Raw genomic sequence first — 16205 nt, 5'->3', positions numbered from 1 at the left:
GTGTTTCCCATACATTGATTTATTTGTGGCGGCCCTCCACAATATCAAAACTGACCAATATCAAAAGGCTTTGACTTCGTTGAATAAACATGAGCACTGCACGTGTCAAAGTCGAAACCCGGTGCGGGTGTTGTTATATCACTGTGTTTCTGAAGGAAACCGACTGTCTTCAGAAAATTATGGATGTCATTTTCATTTCATCTTGCATGTAATGTCTGATATAGCAGCATTTGTGAGCTGAGCGCTGCTTTGTGTACAGCGTTACCGGGGAAACGTCTATCTCTCCTGCTCTACAAGCGCCTCCTGCTGGCAGAGAATGAATTTGCATATATATGCCGCTACAAATAGAGTGCAAGTCTGTGGGAAACACCGCTTCTGTTATGAATATTATTCAATATTTTAATTTGAATGTCGGATTGAAATGAACGCTGTTATTAGAGTAGTTAATCGTTAGCATTAGCGCGGATAACGCTAATATAATGAGCATTAGAATGAAGTTTCTTTAGGCTTGTTTAATGCTCCTATAACTTTTATTAGGGTAAAAGAACAGGAAGACATGATGATATTTACTATTTTTACACACCAGAGGCTTTAAAGGAATTGTGAATCTAAAATATGCGTGTTAGAGAATGTACAGATGGTTAACATTGTGTCATATTAGTCAGAAAAGCAGTTATGAGCTTCTTTTTTTTTTCGCTAACTTAGTTGTTATTCTTGGCTGAATAGCTCTAGGTTTTCAAAAGGCCTTTAAAATTAAGTATGTACACCGTTTGGATTAAATGACAGCATAGTAAAAAAATTTAATTAGCATGTTTTTATGTTTTGCTATGGTACTGAAATTGGTACAGAGAACCGTGGATTTTCACTGGTATTGGTACCAAATACTGAAATTTTGGTACCGTGACAACACTATATATATATATATATATATAGAAAAAAATCCAATTAGAAAATGGTGAAACTCCAGTGCCAGCTGAGCATTTATTTTTCATTATTTTAGTGTTGCCATGATGGTGTTTTCTCTAAATGGGGTCCCATCCATACTGTTAAATGGCAGAACTGAGATCAGTGTGAATGTATTGTGTATTTAAGGCACCCAGGTTTCACTTCTCATTGCCTCCCTGTGTTTCAGATTTATTAGCCGCTACTGAATGGTCTTCCAGATTTTTCTCGTTCTATCTCCTCCCTAGCTCTCTTATTTCTCCATCTTCCTCTTTGAATTTTTGGACTATTCTTCTGGGGTCGGATCTGACAGAGGATATTAAGGGGGAGTGTTGAGCTTTGGGCCTCTAGCATTCTCTCTCTCTCTCAGGGGCTCGCTTCAGAGAACAGCAGATGTGGAATTCCAGTCCGCTCTGGCTCCCAGGCTTTTTCTTTTCTTTTCTTTTTTAACACTAACATGCTCCTTTCTGTGGGCCTCTGGAGTGAGAGGATCCGTATGTGCCCAGCCCAGCTATTTCTTGTTTTATTTGTTAAGTTAAGCCATTCTTGCTAAATAACTCAGTTTTTCCTTCACTTAGGTTCCAATTTGGACGTAACATTTTTCTGTGCGTGACTCCAAACAGGGAATGAGAGCTTTTATGGCTTTGACTTCTTCTGTACTTAGAGTTCTTCTTTAGATAGTAGCTGGTATACATACAGTACGTACTTTCCAGCATACTTGGTTCCCACAAAATCAAAATTTACTATTTTTATTTGTAATATTGCAGTGCTTATTATAAATCATTCATCCATGTACATCATTTTAAAAAAAATAATAATAATAATAACCTAAGTAAAACTAAAAAAGTAACTTGCCCTCCCTCTTGCAACGACATCTCTTCTCTGATAATGTGTGGTGCGAAGGTGGGACAGCTTATCATTCACATGAGATCACAGCAGTAGCAGACGACAACAGTCAAACGATCCAATCAATTCCCGAAGGATCAAGGACCGCCCTACATTGTTTTTTTTTGTTTTTCTCATTCAAGAATCCGTTTCACTAAGGTATACCTCACAATAGGGAAGATGATTACAACGTCTGTTTCACATTGACTTCTATAGTGGTCGAATGTTTTTTTTTTTTTTTTTTTCAATGACCAACATATTATTTAATTCATTTATTTAGTCATTTTTTCATATTTATTAAGCTACACTGGTCACAACAGTGGACTAGTCATCCAAAAACTGATTTGTGCTAATATTTTTATTTTACCTTTGATATTTTTAACAGTGCTGTGCTTAAAGCTGTTAGGTGTTTTATTTTTGTTTTTTTTATGTTCCGTCACAAGCGTTATGTTTAAGACTCATCATGTATAAAATAATAAATTAAACGTTCATCTACTTGATATTTTTGAATGTAACATCTTGTGTTATGTAAAAAATGTTTTAGTAATAAAACATTCAGTACGGCCTGTTCCAGTATTCTGCAGTTCAGGATTCTCTCTTTCCTCTGCTAATTAAAGTAGATGTGATCGAACTTTGTGCACGGTTGGACCAAAACTTGTTACTGGTTAGTACATATAAGTACATGCAAGGCCCGCATTTCTGTGCTTCATGAGATATGGCAGTCTTTTAGCGTGCGATTTTGCGAAAGGGATGCAGTCTGTGTGTTCAGTTTTGAGATGCTGTCTTATATACAGCTCTATTGTGGTTGTTGTGTTGGTTTATTTGAAAAATGCAGTATGTGTGAAACTGTCAGGGAGAGCTGTGGCAGTTAACTGAAAGTGAGAGCTGGTTGGGGGAAGGCATTGTTGGTGTTTGAGATGATGTGCTTCTCTCCTTTTCGGGGGCCTCTTCAGTGCTCGATTGAACATCTGCTGAATGGTGCAGCTCTTTGAAGGAGAATTCTTGCTGGGTTTTATAAAGAATGTGCACATCCCCTAACCAAGCGGTAAACCAATAAAAATGGCAAGGTACCCCCAAAAAATTGTTTTTTTATATATATATATAATTTTAATTTAATACATTTATTTTAATTTAATAATGTATTTGTTTAGATACTATTATGTATCTTTTTAGGTATCTTGAAGTATCACGATAGATGTAGGCCTATATATTATTGCATATATTATTCTTTTATTGTCCACATTTAGCATTATAGTAATATAGTCTAATGTAAAAAAAAAAATTAAAAAACAGTGTTTCCCACAGACTTACACTCTATGTGTGGCGGCACTTATATGTTTATAATGTAGGGCTGCACAATTAATCGAATGCCTAATCGTGATTACAATTAGGGTTGCCACCGTTACATACAGTGGGGAAAAAAAGTATTTAGTCAGCCACCAATTGTGCAAGTTCTCCCACTTAAAAAGATGAGAGAGGCCTGTAATTTTCATCATATTAATTCTTTAAAAATCCTACAATGTGATTTTCTGGATTTTTTTCTTCTCATTTTGTCTCTCATAGTTGAGGTATACCTATGATGAAAATTACAGGCCTCTCTCATCTTTTTAAGTGGGAGAACTTGCACAATTGGTGGCTGACTAAATACTTTTTTGCCCCACTGTAATCGTTCAACGCAGCAATTAATCGTTCAAAGTCCACTTATTTTATTCTGCATGCTTAAGATGCTTTTTTTCTTTCTACATGTTATCTTAAGGGTTTTTCCATTGTTTTAATTTTAGTCTTAGTATAACATTATAATACCATGCATATTTTTACTTTTTTATTTAAAGAAGAAACCAATCCCATGTGTAGTTGACATTTGAGGTTTAATACTGTAGAAAAGCAATAAAGTTTTTCAGTTAGTGTTTTCAGCTTGTTTATTTTCATTTAAAAAAAATATGGCATGCAGTTGCTTCAAACAAAGGTGTAAACATCATTCAATCGTAATTAATAATCGCAATTACAATTTCAAAGGAATAATCGACAATTATCATTTCTGTCATAATCCTGCAGCCCTAATATAATGTAAATATAAAATAGCAGACGGGCTTATTGAAAGTGCAAATTCATTCTCTGCCAGCAGGAGGCACTTTTGGAGCGGCAGAAATAGCGGTTTCCCTGGTAACTGCTGTAATCAAACGCTACTTTAATCAGGCATTATAGGAAAGATTAAATGAAAATGACATCAAAACTTTTCTGAAGACAATCGGTTCCCTTCAAAAAAAAGATACATTTATATAAAAACACCCATGCCGTGTTTTGAATGTGAAACGTGCAGTGCTCATGTTTATTCAATGAAGTCAAAGCCATTTGGAAAATCTCTTAGTGGCAGTCAGTGTTGATATTGTGGTGGGCCGCCACAAATAAATCAATGTATGGGAAACCCTGAACAAATTAAAATTATATCTTCTAAAGTGACCAACTTTGTCTAGAATGCTGCACAGGACATTTTCTCAAACAAATTTGTGAGGTGCGTCCTGCTATCTCTTCAGGTTTCTTTCTCTGCTAAAGACGTTGTTCCTATGCATGGTAATGGTACTCATTAGATCATGGTGGTTGTAACCGGGGCAGGACTGGTTTGTGGCCGTGGGCATAATTGTGCACGTTCCTGTGGCTTTGCTTGAACAGTTTGTGCCCGGTCGCCACATTTAGCATCATGACGAATCGGTACAATCATCTCATAAGTGCTGGTGCAGTAGGCAGCGGAAAAGTGCTCTAGCAAAAAGAAAACTTGTGCTGATCCAGTTGACCGCGTTTGCCAGAATATGGAATGGCCATTACACATCCACTATGTTTTAAAGCAAGAAAAACTCTTTGTGGCTTTTTCTGTAGGATAAAGTTCTGCGTTGCAAAACAGTCATAAGCGATCATATCTGTCGAAGCCTCTGGGTTAAAAGTGTATTAAAATTGTATAATGTTACCAGCGGTTTATCGTTGGTGTTGGATATGTGAGGAGACATGGAAGTGTTTGTATGCAATACAAACTAAACATCAGTGGCGGGAGAGAACACCGCACATGTAGAGCCTTTTTCCAAGCCCATGTAGTAGAGCCGAAATCCAAATTCAAGTTCATTTTAGTAATTCAATTCCTTTGGATGGATTGAAGATTTTCCTTACAGGTTTTTAGTGGGTAGTTGATGTAAAATGCCCTTTGTTTCAGCAAAATCAAGGGTACAATTTACATGTTTAAGGATTTTTTTTTTATCATTGTCTTGTGACTGGTCACCAGTTAATTGCGATTTGTTTCAAAGATTTAATTTAATGTATTTATTTTGACTTCAACTGCAATGATTATAATTCTGACATATTATAGCCATATATTTACTCATAAGCAAAGTTCTCCCTTACAGAACGGTGATTTACATAAGCTTTGCAAACTGATTTGTTAATGAATTGGACATCACAACATTTTACTCTTCCAAATTATACAATATTATTATGTAGTATAAGGTCTAACCTTAGATGTGTAGTTGATTTTCATTATTCCCAGCAGGTCTGCAGCAGGAGTGTTGACTGATATAATCTTGATTTGCCATCAGTGAACGGGCACTGAACAGCCAAACCCTGCATGCAAGCTAAAACATAAACACTGAAATCATTAAAAGAAATAAAAGGATTTTCACTCCAGGGGTTTGAGATTGTTACAAGCCCTTAAAGCAACAGGACAAAACAAAGAACGTATCTTCATGTAAGATCACAATGAATTTGTGCTGTTTTCAGGGCATGAAGATTGAAAACGGAAATAGCCCATCTGTGTCACAGCATTATTTTTCTGCATAACCCTGAATTAGTAGCCTCAGATATATCTTGTGTGCTGTGATCGTTTGATGTGTGAGGATCAGGCATTTTCACACCCGGCCCTTCTGCTTTTACATTGAGCGTTCATCACTGTAATATCTCACATTGCTATTACAGTAGATGTTTCAAAACATCAGCACAAGTGCCTTTTTGTCTTATGTTTTTCTGTTGAGAAGTGGGTTGTTTGAAAACTTCTTTCTTCTGATGATTTGAGCTGTCTTGAGCTCTTAACCAATAGGCCAACTCAACAACAACACAAAAGTTTCCTCATTGATATAATTGTAATAAAATTCACCTATTTTGGTAGCTTATTTCTTTCATTCCGTCTTACTGTTACTGAAGATTTAATGAATAAAAAATTGATGACTTAACAATGTTTTACTAGAGATATTAAATGGGGGAGGGTGGGGCACACCAAAAGGATGAATTTTGAAGAATAATCAGAGTTTTTTTCCCAAAAAAAAAACACACATCGAAGGACCATTTTTACATACACAACACAAATATTCACAGTAACCAGAGCAGCTTATGACTCTAATGGAAACACTTCTTTCTGCTACACCTTGATGACTGATAGCAGTTAAATTGGTTCTTCAAAAGCAGGTTTAGGCACTTAAATGTTCTTTATTGATCCCTGGAGGAAATGTGATATTCATTTAGTGGTTTGCTAGAATGACATTTAGAAGAAGAACTAGTCAGTAATGGAAATGCTAGATAAATGAGTAGACCCCTAAAATTAGCTGCTGAGGAAACTGTCTTTATAGCACCGTGTGCACTTTCTTTGTTCCACAAAATCCAGGCAGCTGCTTTTCCCTATTTAACCTGGGGTCCCTTTCCTTGCATCCCATGGCATAGCAACAACAGGACCGCCACACATTCAGAAACTACGCATGTTCAGTCTTGCACACGGACTCCCTTTTCCAAAAGTTGCTATGGCAACCAGAATCTGCAGCCCTCCTGATTGGCTTTCGGAATCTGAGCTGGGCTACTTTCTCTGTTTTTTGTTTGTTTAATTTGCTTGCATCGAACTAGAGGCATTTTAAGCTGTTTTTCACGCACCACTGTTGCTAATGTTTACACTTTACCCGTAAAGTCTTACAGCCCTTGCATGTCGTGAATGCATCTTAAATTGTTTCCATTTCCCGGTTGATTGCGTGTTCTCAACTGCACAGCTTGGATAAATTAAGCCTAGTAGTTGGAAACAGAAGGTGATCTTTCTAGAGCATTGTTCACAGGAACACGCACTCGCTAAGTTCCCAATTTTGCTACTCACAGTGGGTTGATGAGCTTGGCATGAGTATAATATTGCGTGAGTTCACGGCACAGTGCATCCACTCTTGCTGGACTGCCTAGTTCTTAGTGTCCCTTGCTTATACTTTGCATGTAACACGTCACACAGCTCGTTACAGAGAGTGGGCAGACTTAAACTTTTCAACGAATAATAATTTTTAATAATAATAATTACACTGAAGAACACACCCAGGCCGAAACTTTAGGATGGGCTCTTTTGACCTGTGAGCAACCAACTGCCGCGATGCATTTTGCGTGGTCAAAACCTAAGAACTAAAGTCCAGTTCCTCTTTAGATACACAAAGATCTTGGAGAAGGTCTCTCAGGGACAAAACATTTGGACTATTCCACTATCATCAATCCTGAACGTCATTCTATCTAGCCGCGTAAAAGGCCAGTGCTATCAGGTCACCCCAAGTTACGAGGAAGCAACTCAATCCCCCCCTACCCTCTCGCGTCTCCATGGAAATGCCCATCCAACACATGTAAATAAACACAAGACTCTTGGAATATACAGTACTACTGTGAAATGGGGTGTGTGTAATGACACTTATTTATTTTATTTATGTTGTGATTCCAGACCACTATAGTGTTACTCACTGAACCAGTCTCAATCTCATGACGGCATAGTGACTTAGCTATTTCACCAAACATATGTGGGAAATGTAGGGATGTCTGTTAAATTCAAAGACCATATTTGTCAACTTTGACCAGAACATTTTGAGCTACGGTAAAATTAGCCCCAGAGCTTTGAATCTGGATTCTAAGAAGCAGCGGGCTGGATAAGGTGTCTGTCTGGGCACAAGGTTACCAAAGTGACACTGTGCTCCAAATTTCTATATGAGGAATCTGTCGTTCACTCTCCTTGCCTCGAGTTCAGCAGTTCTCAGAAAATGAATAACTCTCATTATGCTCGATGTTGCTTTGCCAGTAATGGACCCCAGACGGCTGTTGTCTTTCAAATTCAAGAGAAAGGGGTGTGATATGAGCACTACAACGTTCTTTGCCTATCTCCCAGGCTAGCAAAAAAAAAAAAAGTCCCAGAGCCTTGAGACTAAACAAGACTATTATTTCTAATGGCTTAAAGCCTCGTTTCCTTATGTGTGGTTGTTGTTTTTTTTACCATTTTTGAGCCACTCCTTCTAAGAAACTCTGCAAACTGTAAAGATACTCTTGATACCTCTATAAAAAAGACTCACTAAAGGGAATCCATTCATGATCTGCTGTGTTTGGATCTGCGGCCTCGGATGCTGCTAACAGTCAAGTCTTTTAGAAATCCAAGCCTTTTAAAATGCTGTGCAGCGAATCCAAATAAAGCTCAAGCCAGTCCCACAGCCCTTTCATGCCTGTACCTCAGTAACCCTCCTCCCTTCACCAGCAGCTGAGTATTGCAGTCTGTTTGCTTTAGCCTTCTTGTTCACCTTCACTGCACACTTAAACATATCCTACAGGTCAGCATCAGCCCTGAACCCCCCGCCCCGGCCACACTTAGATGTGCCGTCCAAATGTGCTTCTTACTGCACCACATAAATACATGAAGGCGATTATTGATCTAAGCGCGCAGTGACTGTGGGGTGGGTCATGGTGTAAAGTTCTTGTTTTCCTTGGAGGCTTTGAAATTATGGCGTTTGGTGCTTAATGAAAAGCTAGTAGTTGTTCAAAGGCACCTGGCGGCTTTTTGATGTGAGCGTTCAACTTTCTCTCCTCTAGGCTCGAGCACTCTGTTAGACCTGACGGAGCAGTTCACTCCTCCAGAGATAGCTCCGCCTGTGCTGCTCAAGCTCCTCGAGGCCATCGAGAGGAAAGGTGAATAGAAGCCATCATACATATTTCTTTGTCGTGTGTACGCCGTAATTATTGCATTTTCTACATGTGTTAACTTGCATTTAAAAACTCTACAGGTCTAGACAACCCTACGCTCTACAGAAACTTCACTGCTGGTGGAGGGCTGGATGTCAGACAATGCTTTGATAGTGGTGAGTGACACATTCTATTAGCTGTTGTTCCTGTCAGCTGTTGTAAACTGGTGCGATGTGACAAATGCTTTACAGTCCATGCTGAGCGCAAAACTGCAGCAAAATCACAGCCTTTAACCGGCACAGCTTGATATCACTATTGCTTCTTTTTCAAAAACTGCAATCTGAAGTAATACAATTGACAGCTCATCTCGCACAATTTGTGCTACAGACATGTGGCTCCTTAAGAAGAGGTGTTCTGTCAGTTGTATTTTTAGTCAGATTTACAATTTTCACCAGCAAATGATAAAATGCGGTAAAATTCTTACACTGAAGGGGCTCTGAACCTCTCTGGAGACCAGATTGTCACTTAAGCCGCTTTTCCACCGAAATTAGTCCCAGGAACTTTTTTCCCCCAGAACTGTTGCTGTCTGCGTTTTCAGTGCAGTCTAAAGTACCGTGACGAATAGGCAAATAGTCTTGAGACGTAGGTCTGCGCGCATTTCTCAATACAAAGTACGCCAATTTCGGACTTGCATCCTCGGTAGTTCGGACTTTGCGAGTTCGACTCGGGAGTGGGAACTCCCGCGGACGGGACGACGTTAATTCTGCAAACAGCAGCGTACTTGATAACTGTATATTTACAATAAGACAAAATATGATATCAAACACCACTGTGAACACATTGAATAAAGACCAAAAATTACCTGTTAGATGTATCCAAAACAAATTATATTTTATGTTTAACCACTAAAGAGACAGAGCCAGCGGCAAATGTCCGAAGGACTAGCCGAGTCGAGACTGCTCTCGTCGGGAAACATGAGCACGGAGCCGTCCGGTGATCGCGTGGAGCTGATCATCTCCGAAATCAGCGAAACACATTTTTAAATAAGAGCTGTCTTTAGAAATAAACAGCAGATTTGAGTTTTAAACAACTACACTCTCGCCTGAAACACTTTTAAAACTACATTTCATGACACAATAACGGTAATATTTTGAAAATTATCCGAATAAATGGCGGTTGAAATCACAATGCTGCGTGAACTCAACCAATCAGCATGTTTAGCACCCAAGTCCCGCCCCCGAAAGTTCCGGACCTTTGGAAAAAGTACTACCTCGCAAGCAGAGACTTTCTGAGGGGCAATTTTTTACCCTGAACTTTATTTAGATCCTGGTTCCTGTGGTGGAAACGCATTGAGTACCAGCCCAAAGTCCCTAGTTCCTGGGTTAAGTTCATGTGGTGGAATGGGGCTTTAGTCTTGGCAATGGATTTTGACCCAGGACGCCCTAGCAACCATATAATGTAGCAGCTTCTACCAGCTACTCAGAATCCTTTTAGAAACCACATTTCAACATCCTGGCAACCACCCAGAACAAGCTAGAATTGTTGCACTGGGCACCACTCATATTTTCAGCATACTACAAATAGAAATAGAAATGTCTTGTCGGTTATCGTAGCTAAAGCTGGTTAAGACAAAAATCAATCGATCAAAAAGATGTATTGCTCTTCCTGGCTCACTGATGTCTGTGTTCTTTAAATCAGACCCTGCCTCGGTGGAGCTTGATCAGATGGACCTACAGATGTTGTGTGATGGTCTGAGGAGGTATCTTGAAGATCTACCTCAGCCAGTCGTTCCCTCTGTGGTCTACAGTGAGATGATACGCATCGCTCAAGGTGGGTTTCCATAGGATTACTGCATATCAGCATTAGATCAACAGCCCTACAACTCTCAGAGGATTTTTATGATGTAATAATAATCCATATTAATACAGCCATGTGAATCATTGGATTTACAGTGGGATGAGTTGCCAATTCTCAGCTTGCCCCTAAAGTAATAATTAAACTGCCATGAAATGCTGTGGCTTAAGTCATTTTTAAACTGGTTCATTTCAATGTTTTAGCTATGTAAGTACAGCTCTTATGTTACAGGATCGGTTTTTGGTAACACAGAAATCACCAAAAAATATCACAGAAACAATCTTCTTTAGCTCAAATCAGGCTAAAATATTTATATTTTAAAGGATTTTAATCAGGCTTGTCCTGCTAATGCACAATTTCGAGTAAGGGCTTTCAGTTATTTCAGATGAAATGTATAGGACTTCTTTTCAGCTGTCATGTTCAGAGTTATATCTCCTGTTAATTTTTCATGAGTGGTCTGGTTCATTATATGTCCAATCTCTGATGTGACGCAGAACTCCTGTGGTCCTTCAAATTAAACTTAAAGGCCTTAAAACCAAAGGATACATGGAATAATCAGACCATTTTTGTTGATCTCATTTCATTATTAGAGCCACAGGGTGGTGCTATTGTTCTGATGTGTGTTAGCCAGATGGTGAGCCTCCTACAATGGTAATAAAGTAATACAAGGAGTCCTCATAAAAGAAGAAAGTTTTGCACAGTCCCATGAAATTCTAAAAGCAGAAGTGCAGACTCCTCTAACAAGATCGTGTGGTTGTATCATCACAGCGCATGCTTTTATTAGTACACATTCCAACACTTGTGTCTACAAACACCAGCCGATTCTCCAGCAAAAAGTATTCCAGGTGTTGTATTGGTGGTTGGCTTAAGGGTGTTAACTTTATCTGCCCTCGCTGTGTGACTGAACGTTCTGTCCTTGTGCTGAACAAACTGTAGCCGGTGTAAACTAGCATGTATCCAGTTTTAGAGAGAACCTTTTTTTTCGCTTTGCATTACTCTTTTGGGTAGTGTCAGTCACGTGGCTGGAAACAGGATATCTGTGGTTAATAGACCTAAAGCAAACCTGAAACTTATCTGCGACATCAGCACTGGCAACCAATCACTTCTCAGTGTACATTACTCACTCTGTCATTGTCTCACTTACAATCTTGTGTGGTTAGTTGCACGCTGAGCGCAATTTTCCACACAACTGCATGTTCACTTTTTTTTTGCATATGTCCTCGCTGATTATTGGTATGTTTAGCTCACTATAAAGTGTATGAATGTGGGTGTGAGAAAAGCCTTTTTTCAAATGCTCTTCTATCTCTCGTTGTCTCACTTACAATCTTGTGTGGTTAGTTGCACGCTGAGCGCAATTTTCCACACAACTGCATGTTCACTTTTTTTTTTGCATATGTCCTCGCTGATTATTGGTATGTTTAGCTCACTATAAAGTGTATGAATGTGGGTGTGAGAAAAGCCTTTTTTCAAATGCTCTTCTATCTCTCTGTCTCTTCAGAAGTGCAGGGTACAGACGAATGTGCACATCACCTGCGGCTGGTTGCCAGCTCCTCTGCACTTCCTCCGCAGTACTGGCTAACCCTGCAGAGCTTGCTGCGCCACTTCTCCCGTGTATGCCAGGCCTCAGCGGCCAACCTGCTTAGTGCTCGTGCCCTCGCTGAGATCTTCAGCCCGACACTCTTCAGACAACAGCCCACCAGGTACATCCTCACACATATGCTAATGAATCACATTGTTGTCAGCTAGCTTGTTAGCAAAAAAACCTGATGTTTCATTTCCCTTCCCAGCTGTGAGCCCAGCCCAGAGGCACACATTAGGATAATTGAAGTCCTGGTGACCAGCGAATGGAGTGACATTCAGGCGGCACCAGGTAAATATACTATTATGTTGATTACAAACCACTCTAAGGCAATGGTTCTCAACCAATAAGTCATTTAGCTAAATTAACAATCCTAATTAAAATGGTAAAAAAAATATGTGAAACTTTAAACTTGGCATCGTATTTAAATAGAGAAAGGCAGCCTTGAGTTTGAGAAACACTGCTCTAAGGGTTTGCATACAGTGTATACATGCTACTTTTATTCTTTTAGTTAGGACAAAAGACAACGGTGGGGGAAAAGGATAGTGATAGCGAGCTGGATTCAAACCAATATTGTCCAAACATTGAGCCAAGTACTGAGTACCTTGGCTCAATGTCTCACACATGCACCTTTATATAATGTATCCAAGTAGATGGAGGGCTGGCAACATTGGGAAGAAGATTAGGCAGGTAACTGAGAAATTGCATGTAATGGACCGGCACCTGGGTTTGCTGCATGAGCCACCTTGACCTTTATAGTGAGTGCTAGTCACTAGTAGTCCACCGATCAGACTGATGCACACTTGTGCATCAGATCAAAAAGCAAGCACTGCTGTACAGAAAAGAGATATTAAAAAGGGAGATGTCCAGTCCAATGTGTTTTTATGCAGCAAAAGGAAGACAGCATTGATGATCTTTATTCTTATAATAAGTAGCTGTGCCCTTTGTGTGTAGTCTTGGCTGCAGTATAGCACTTTGATATGAATGTTTAATGTCTGGGAGTGCTCTGTCGAAAAATCTGCATTCCACTCCCTTGCTTTTGTGGGTCAGGTTCATTTAGAGATGGGACAGACCACAGAGACGCTTCTGCAGTGTGTATGCTGCCCTGAGCACAGACCAGTTGTCTAGTTGGGCTTTTATAGCACTAGTAAAGTCTCTCTCCCTGTCTTTATCCGTCTAGCTCTCTCAGGCTGCCATGGGCCCCAAGTTGGAGCTGTGTGACTGTTTAAATGTTTTATTACCTGTTAGGGCCTATTTATACCTTGCCCTGGCATGGAGCGAGCTCAGCTGTCCGTAATTTGCACCTGCAGGAGGCTGGGTTGGGTTGACTCAAAAGCATACTTGCCTCATTGCAGCTCAATTTCTTCCTGTACCTCCTTTACAAGCTTTTACACAAACACGAATCACACAAGTGCCACCTTTAACTAGAACTTGTTGCCTTACCGACCTGCCCATACACGATTCCTGCGCATGTGGTGATGGGTAGCTGTGGCTGTGTGTTTTAATTTGAGTGCGTGTGTGCGCACGTTCCTAGTTACTGGGTGGCTATTTTAAGCTTGTGGTAAAAGGCCCACTTGGATTGGGTTGGATTGAAGTGCGGTCTGCTCCACAGAGCTCTCTTGTTCGCTTGCAACGGCGGCTGTTCTGTCTTGCATGCATTCTCACACACTTGCAAATGTTCACTTCCGAGGACTTTACTCCACCCCCCCGGCCCCCTCCTGCCTGTGCCTCATTCCCCTCCCAAAACATAAGGGTGCACAGCTCAGCAAATATTCGAACCTGAGCAAGTTAATCATGAGACTGAACCCTTGGAGCCAGACAGAGTGAATGAGCCGAGAGAGAGAGTTGGTTAGCAGCAGTGCAACCCCAGCAATCATTAACCCAGCCGTCCTGGAGCGGGCGTCATTCTCCACCCCTCTTAGATCTGCTTTAGTTCTTCGGGCTCTACGGTTTCAATCTGTCGCACTCAGCTTCTCTTTATCAACTTGGATTTTGCTGGGTTTCTTCAGACTGCCACAGTGACTTCTAGACTCCTGCACCTGTCAAGTGGGAATATTTTTCAAAAGGACTGTCTCTTGGATTTACCAAGAACATGATAAAAAGAACACAGGAAATGCTTTCCGGACAGACTTGCTGAACAAATGGCTGCTTGACTTCTGCTGAACATGCACAACTTGCAATGTAAGTGTGTGGTTTTGGTGTCTCAGGAAGCTTGGTGTAATGACTAGTTACTTTTCTCAAAATCAGTTAGGCAAACAAAAATGCATAAAAGTAAAGAAGCATGTCATTGCTTTGGGGAGTTAACCGGTTTTTCAGAGGGCATGATACTGCCTCTTCTCAGATGTCCTATTTTGTGTCCTGTTCTGGCTCTTTCACTAAAGCTCTGACTTGTATATCCTTGCTTCTCCACTGTGCGATTGGCTATTGCCTGTGTGCATCGAGACTAGCACAAGTGCAACCTGCTACGAAAAGTGGGTTAACTTGTTTGACTGACACTGGCATGTCTGAACAAGCGAGGTGAATGTGTTGTATTATTCATCGGCTTCAAAAAAACTTAGGGTATTGAATATCTTTAAAACGCAAGAAGTCAACTTAAATTTAAAACAGAAAGTTTATTATATATATATATGCTGCTTTATCGGTTGATGTGCCTTGAAGCGTTCTGTTACACTTGTCCACCTGCGGGACTGTTAAGCACACCAGCTGAAGGGCCTTTCTGACCTGTTCTTAGAGTGCTGAGCATGACAATAGTCCACGTTCCTCGGGCCGTTTTTAACCTTACTTAGAACTGCGGCTATTTCAGTTACCCTCTCAAGCTCAAATAGCTGATCTCTCCCCTCCTACAGTCCTCCGTGAGTCGCATTTGGGGATTATAAGAAGTATTTGCAAGCCGTGCCTGCCTCCTGACCCGGCCTTGTCTTTGACGTAGGGACTGCCTACGTGCAGCTGCAGCAACGATCAGTGCTCTGCCTACCAGCAGAGGGGCCATACTGATCACTTCTGCTCAGAGGCGGGGCTTTGCAAAGCTGCATCACAGATACAGGAAGGGAGAGGGTGACAGAGAAAGACAGTGAGGCTTCAGTTCCTTTCCTCATTCGAAAGATGCTGTGCTGCAGTGCACCTTGTCTGTGATTTACCTCCCTGCGTTTGACAGCATTGAAACAGCTTAGACAACACGTTTGTTCCACACGGATAAAAGACCGGATCACATACTTCGGAGCAGATACATCTTACTTTTGATACATTTTGCATTGTGACTTTTGAATGGACAAAGCGCTGTTTCAGTGACATCACTGCACTCAGGCTTGGAAGAAATAGAAGCAGGTGATGAGGCAGGAGTGGCCAGCAACAGTCCTGATGCACCATTGGCTGGGGTAAGTGATGTAATGGCTTTCACTGACCCTACTCTCCAAGGCTTTTCGAAAATTGATCTCAAAGCGATGAGCAAGAAGAACCTGGATTTATTATATCCATTCAGAGGAGGTTTGCCAAGAAAACTGTTTGCGAGTCCTTCCGGATATGCAACGCACCATTAAGCATGGCAAATTTAGAGAGCCTGAGACTTGACACTGGAACAGGAGCTGGATCAGACCTGCTGTTTTACATAGAAATAGATGCACCAGGTAACTGTTGAAGTTGGTGCATTTCAAACGTGTCATTTTTCAGGCTTAATTTGAGGCGTGAGTGGTCTGTCCGTGGTGTTGGATGCAAGCGTTTGTTTCAAAACAGGTTTAACATTTGCTATTGACTTGTTCTTATGGTGACAGATACATTTATCTTGCGTAGATTATTGTGAGTGTCTCTCCATAGAGGATGCATCTGCTTTAGGTATCACAGAGCATTGGATGATTTGTTGGTTAGATTCTTGTAGGTTTATCTAGTTTAATATCTTTGTGTGCATGCTTCATACTTTGCACTAGGCAGAAAATGCTTAGTGACGATAGCGACTGAAGCGAACAAAGGAGAGACAGTGAGTGTGCATGAGGTGGTGGTGGGAGTGGGGGGGGGGTGGAGG

General features: G+C 40.6%; 1 protein-coding gene across 1 annotated transcript in view; it reads left to right on the top strand.

Moving 5' to 3' along the window:
• The window catches only part of pik3r1 (phosphoinositide-3-kinase, regulatory subunit 1 (alpha)), a 28024-nt gene that overhangs the window by 5695 nt on the left and 6124 nt on the right, over positions 1-16205 (top strand). The window contains exons 3-7 of the mRNA XM_016286596.1: positions 8668-8763; positions 8859-8933; positions 10456-10587; positions 12110-12311; positions 12399-12481. Coding sequence (XP_016142082.1) covers positions 8668-8763; positions 8859-8933; positions 10456-10587; positions 12110-12311; positions 12399-12481 — 588 coding nt within the window. The remainder of the gene's footprint in view (positions 1-8667; positions 8764-8858; positions 8934-10455; positions 10588-12109; positions 12312-12398; positions 12482-16205) is intronic.

This window comes from Sinocyclocheilus grahami, unplaced genomic scaffold (assembly GCF_001515645.1).
Source record: "Sinocyclocheilus grahami isolate Dianchi unplaced genomic scaffold, SAMN03320097.WGS_v1.1 scaffold212.1, whole genome shotgun sequence".
NCBI classification, from domain to species: domain Eukaryota; kingdom Metazoa; phylum Chordata; class Actinopteri; order Cypriniformes; family Cyprinidae; genus Sinocyclocheilus; species Sinocyclocheilus grahami.
This window is presented reverse-complemented; position numbering and strand designations above follow the sequence as displayed.